Raw genomic sequence first — 5841 nt, 5'->3', positions numbered from 1 at the left:
TGCCCTAGAGTTCTTACAGCTGGACAGGTGCCACTGATGTGGTGCCACTGATGGGTGCCCTAGAGTTCTTACAGCTGGATGGGTGCCACTGATGTCACCGGGAAGGGAAAGAAGGAAGGGGCTGAGTTTGGGAGGTGAGGAGGGGAGATGGAGTGTGCTTCAGTTCAAAGTGACTGCAGGATATAAACAAGCAAAGATATCCAGCAACCCCTTGGAGCGACAGGTCTGCACCAGAGAGGCTGAGACTGGGAATACAAGATGGAGGATCCCTGTCACACCAACAGGCACTCCAGGCGCGCACTGCCCGCCAGAGCGTGTCACCAGGAAGGGAAGATGAAGAGGATGGCTGCCGCCTCTTCTGGACAACCTCAGTTCTGCTCCCGAGTTCCGTGAAAACTAGCCCTCCCACTCCCCGCGCTCTCCTCTCCACTGCAGCCCGAAGGGCGCTCAGGAGGCGCTCAGTAAATATTTGTTGAATAACTAACTAGCGGCGCAGGGGCCCTCTCTGAGAGTATCAGGCTGGTTTACAAGAACGTTTCTCCTGGTCCTTTCCACCCAGAAGAACTGCCGGTCTCGGCCGCGACCCAGGATGCAGCCTCATTATTCAGTCTCACCTCTTAAATTAGTTCATGCGCGCTTTAGGTATAATCACCGCTGGCGATGCTTTCTGGGGACGTCTCTAAAACATCCAAGTTGAAAAAAAATTTTCATGTCATTTTAATTTAAAGTAAAATTGCGGCCTCTTCCCCTATCTCCCGCCCCTTGCCCTTCTCCTGGCCTACCCAGTGAACTTGGAGGTTCCCCCTGCCCCTGGAACATCTTTAGACACCTGTCATAAAGAAACAGGAGCCCTCGCAGAGCTGAGGCGAGTCCCTCGGCGATTCCCAGGCCGGTTTCTCCACGTGGGGTTGAGTGTGTCCTAGGTGGCGGCAGACCCCGCCAGCAGCTAGCCTGGAAGCCAGGGGCGGTGCGGCCAGCCGAGCCCCGCGTCTCTCCGGGTCCGGAGGTTTTGCCTTGCCGCCGCAGGCTGCGCCTCTGCTCTGGCTTGGATGAGCACGCCGAGTTCAAGGTCGCCGGGCGGTGACCAGAGAGCCTGGAGCCCTGCAGGCAGCATTCCCACTGACCTCTGCGCTGGGCCCGCAACCCACGCTTCTGCTCCGGACTCGTCTGCTTTGGACAGAGCCGCTTGCCGTCCCGGGCGCCGAGTTAGCCGCTGAGTTCGCCCTGCCTTTCCGCACCTAGCCTGGGATTCGCACCTTCCCCTCTCCATCTCTGCAGCTCTCCCCTCTCCCTTACCAAAGGTGCATTTTTCACTTTCACGTTTCTGATTACCTGTGCGTGCAGTTCCAAAACTACGCGCGGGGCGAAAATTCATTTTGGGTCAAAATTACCTTCTAAAAATTGCCCAGACATCATAGGATTTGGAGTCTACCGGGGAATGAAGCTCAGATACGGGGAATAAAGCACGCCACAAAGATGCACAGTAAATAAAAGGTATGTATGCAAAATGTAAATTTTAAATGCAAAGAGAAAAACAGTATTAGGTAAAGGCGCCTGCATGAGCCGCCACCGCACTTGTGACTGCCCAGCACACAGCATATTAAGGGCGCGTCGGCGGGCCTCGTCTGTTTTCGCTCATCACCGCATCCTCAGCGGTAACGGGTACTTAGTACGGGTTGGAGGATCTATCCTGAGTAAGTGAACAAATGCATAAAAGAGTGAGTGATCACTCGGTCCCACCTCCGCGGCCGCACAGCAGGGGCTGCGACAGGCGACCGACAGCGGGAGGCCCGCTCCATCCTCGCGGCCGCGGACCGGGAAAGACCTACGCCGAGACCGCGGGCGCCAGGGCACAGCACCCCGGTCCGAGCCCCGAGTCCCTGACAGCCCACTGCCGGCGGCACCACGTGCGCGGGTCCCGAGGCCTAGGCGCAGGCCCCGCCCCGCCCCGCCGCGCACGCGCGCGCCCCGCAGCCAGGCCGCCCCGCCGGCCCCTATGCTGAAGCTCGCCCCGCGCGCCGGCTGCTTCTCGCGCCCGCGCCCGCTGGGGGGCGCTCCCCTCCCACCCCGCGCGCACACGGCGACGGTTCTACTCTCGACCCTGGAGCGCGCTCTGCCTCCTACCTGAGGGCCGGCGCGGGAGGCGGGCCGGAAGGAACCAGTGGAGAGGAACGGGACCGTGGCGTGAGGCAGGAGGCAAGAGAGCGAGCAGCCGAGGGGGACAGTCCAGGCGCGGGAGCGCGCGCGCGTTCCCCGCCCTCGCTCCCTCAGTAGACTCCAGCCAGAGCCCAGCCCTGCAGCCGCGCGCCGCCCGCCTCGCCGCGCCTAATAACAACAGAGCCCGGGGTCAGGTGGCCGCGCGCGGACAGTGCCACCATTGGCTCGGCGGGGAGCGCGGCGCGTCAGGATTGGCTGGAGGGCGGAGCCTTGGCGGGGCGGGGGCGGGGCCATAGAGGAGGGCGGGCTGAGAGGCGGCGGGGCGGGGCCAGGCCGCGGTCCGCGCCTTTGTGCCCGGCGCGCGCTCTCCGCCCGCTCGGGCTGCAGCCGCGGCTGCATCAATAATTCAGAGCGGCGGCAGCGGCGGGTGCGGGTAGGAGGCGGCGGCAACAGCCGGCACTAAGCAGCAGCGGCTATGCATCCAAGTGCAGCTGGGCAGCCGCGGCACCCCTGAGGCCCGGGCAGGGCTTCGGGAGCACTGAGAGGGGACGCTTGTCCCGGAGTGTGAGGGAAGAGCAGGAGCGTCCAGAGCGGCATCGGCGGAGCTGCGCACCGAGCTGAGGAGGGGGCTTCGGAGCGGGACTGGGGCGGGGGGGCGGCTGGCGCGAGCAGCCCCGGGGTGGGGGGCGGGGTGGGCGTCGGCGGCGCGATGCTGGGCGTCGTGGAGCTGCTGCTGCTGGGGGCTGCGTGGCTGGCGGGCCCGGCCCGCGGGCAGAATGAGACGGAGCCCATCGTGTTGGAGGGCAAGTGCCTGGTGGTGTGCGACTCCAACCCCACGTCCGACCCCACGGGCACAGCTCTGGGCATCTCCGTGCGCTCCGGTAGCGCCAAGGTGGCTTTCTCTGCCATCAGGAGCACCAACCATGAGCCGTCCGAGATGAGCAATCGTACCATGATCATCTACTTCGACCAGGTGAGTGCTCTGCCCTCCCGCGGCGTGCAGATCGGGCTGGGGGGGGGGGCCTCGGTGGAAGGCCGATGTCCGATCCTCTCCGAGGGCTCTGCGGAGGCTCAGGGACAGCGGTCCGAGGCTGACCCCTGCTATTCCTCTTCGTTTCCGTCTCCTTATAGGTACTAGTGAACATCGGGAACAACTTTGATTCAGAACGCAGCACTTTCATCGCCCCGCGCAAAGGGATCTACAGTTTTAACTTTCACGTGGTAAAAGTCTACAACAGACAGACCATCCAGGTCAGCCGCCTCCGCGGGGCCAGGCCCCGGCCCCAGTAGGGGGCTACTAGCCACAGGGGTGAGCGGGCTGCGAGGAGGTGGGGGACAGAAGTGGCCGTGCCTGTGCTGGGGCTGCTCGGAGAGACAGATAACAGAGCGTCCCGGTTCTGTGGCGTGGACTAGTCCTGTGCTTTCCCTGTCGCAGCTCTTAGGAACCATCCCCATCCTCATCCCCAGAGAGAGTTTTTTGCCTCCGCTTTCTCTACCCTTCGGAATAGGTCCCCCCGCTTTCTTAGGGGACCCTAGGGACTTCCTGTAACGGTGGTTGTTAGAACCACAAATAGCTCCCGCTTCTGGAAGCTTCCCGCGACCCCCGCTTTCAACACCACTTACAATACCCTCCCTCTCTCCAGCTCAGAAGCCGGAGAGGCGGCTTGTGTGCTAGTCGAGTCGTCAGCGCCGTGGACCGGCAAGGTGTCCGGCCAGTCCCTTCTCGGACTGATTCTAGGGTTTTCTAACTAGCAGCTATGAGCCCTAGCGGGTGAGGGACGGGGAAAGAAGGGAGGGGGCGTAGGGCCACTCCCTCCTGGCTCCAGACACGTCCCAGCTAGTACTCGCTGGCTCTCCAGGTCCCCAAAGATGTCCGCGTTTCTTTTGGGCGCAGACAGAGAACGCGCCACTAGGGAGAGGGCGCCTGGCCCTTGGTGACGATGCCACCGCAAGGGCAAAACCTGGTGGCGGCGGACTCGGCAGGATCAGGGGCAGGGACTGAGCCGGCGGTCGGGAGACGCAGCGCCGAGAGCAGTTCAGTGCGAGGTTTCAAACCAGCCGAAAAGTCTTGTCGGCTTCTCCACTGGGAGGGGCCAGAGGTTTAGTTGCCTGAGTTTCTCTTTGAGGCTAGGGGCAAGCAGGAGAGAGGTCAAAGGTCTCGGGGCGCTAGACCTGGGGTTTATTAAACCGTGTAACAGAGCAGAGCAGAGACTCGTTCTGGGCGCAGGCTCTTCCTCTCACGCAGAGACGTAGCCCGGCTTGGACCCCGAGCACTAAGCTGCAAAGCCCGGCTCGCGTCCTTCCCCTCCCGGCTCCGTGCTCCAGGCCTTTGTGGCTGTGGGCCCTGCGGCAGAGGTGCGTTCCTCGGTTCCTCCGCCGCTGCGGTGCCGCCTAAGTAGCGCCTCTGAAGCCAGCCTTTCTCCCTCACAGGTGAGCCTCATGTTAAACGGGTGGCCGGTGATTTCAGCCTTCGCCGGTGACCAGGACGTGACCCGGGAGGCTGCCAGCAACGGAGTCCTGATCCAGATGGAGAAAGGCGACCGCGCATACCTCAAGCTGGAGCGGGGGAACTTGATGGGGGGCTGGAAATACTCGACTTTCTCCGGATTCCTCGTGTTTCCCCTCTGACTGTCTCATAGCCGGAATGGAGGCAGGGAGAGACAGTGGGGGAGCGAGAAAGAGGCTGAAATTGAGAGGGCAAGAAAGCAGCCTGCTTGTGCGCGTTCCGTAGCTGTATCCCAGTAAAAAGGTGTGCGCCGAGGGGCGGACAAGTTTGTCGGCTTCTTTACCCGGAGAAGTAAATTCCGCTTAGCTCCGCGCCCTCCCATTTCCAAAAATAAACTCTCCTCCCCCGTTCCAGTTGTGGTAATCAAGGAAGAGACTGTCTTGTCATGGTTTCTTACTCCCATGTTCCTATTCTCTGCAGTTTATTTAAAAGAAACTTGGTATTTCACTATATAATGTGAAATCTTTCTCTTGACTCCCCTCTGAATCCGCCTACCTACTGAAATCTAATAGGCCCCTCCCTTTTAATTTGGAGATGGGGTAAATTTTCCTTTGGATGGGGGAGTGACGTTTAATTTGGGAAGTATTGCTCTTCTTAAAACACTGCTCAAGTTAATTAGCTGAAGATACTTTGTATCCTTGGCTGCTTGTTAGCCGAGAAAGGACTCACCTTGGTGGTGACTGGTTTAAAAATATATATATATATATATAAATATATAATTTGTATACGAAGAACTCTTCCCAGTGGAAACTGGCTGTGTTTCCGTATTTCTATGTTCTATTCGGAGTGATCGTGAAATATAAGGCTGCTTGATGTCCTGATGCTTGTCAATGCTCTTGTGCTCTGTGGCCCCACTAAACGCCAAGGAGGTTCTTCCGGACGCTTCCTCGTCCTCTGTAACATACATGTGAATAGCCAAGATTTAATTTTGCTTTAATCCAATAAAGTCGAAGCGGGACTTTTTATTTTTCTGAAACAGCTTTCTAAACTCTGCATCTTCCCCAGCTACGAAGTTGGGGACCAGGAATGCCAAAGGGCCAGGTTCAGAAGGGCAGGAGATTTGAAAGAATGCAACCAGAGAAAAGCCGAGGGGCGACAGCTTTCTCAAAAAGCCAGCCCTGCGTTTCTTCCTGGGCCAGGCCTAGAGCCAGCCCTGCATTCGCCTGTGCTCACAGCTT

At 59.7% G+C, this 5841-nt stretch overlaps 1 protein-coding gene across 1 annotated transcript; it reads left to right on the top strand.

The window, feature by feature from the left end:
- The first annotated feature begins 2530 nt into the window (after positions 1-2530).
- CBLN1 (cerebellin 1 precursor) lies at positions 2531-5626 on the top strand. Its single transcript, XM_003792531.2, has 3 exons — positions 2531-3130; positions 3289-3408; positions 4588-5626. Exons 1-3 carry the CDS (start codon positions 2867-2869, stop codon positions 4783-4785), a joined length of 582 nt encoding a protein of 193 aa, XP_003792579.1. The 5' UTR covers positions 2531-2866; the 3' UTR covers positions 4786-5626.
- The last annotated feature ends 215 nt before the right edge of the window (positions 5627-5841 follow it).

This window comes from Otolemur garnettii, unplaced genomic scaffold (genome assembly GCF_000181295.1).
Source record: "Otolemur garnettii isolate 467f Iridium unplaced genomic scaffold, OtoGar3 scaffold00058, whole genome shotgun sequence".
NCBI classification, from domain to species: Eukaryota; Metazoa; Chordata; class Mammalia; order Primates; family Galagidae; genus Otolemur; species Otolemur garnettii.
The sequence above is the reverse complement of the archived record's forward strand: the minus strand, read 5'-3'. Positions and strand labels throughout refer to the sequence as shown.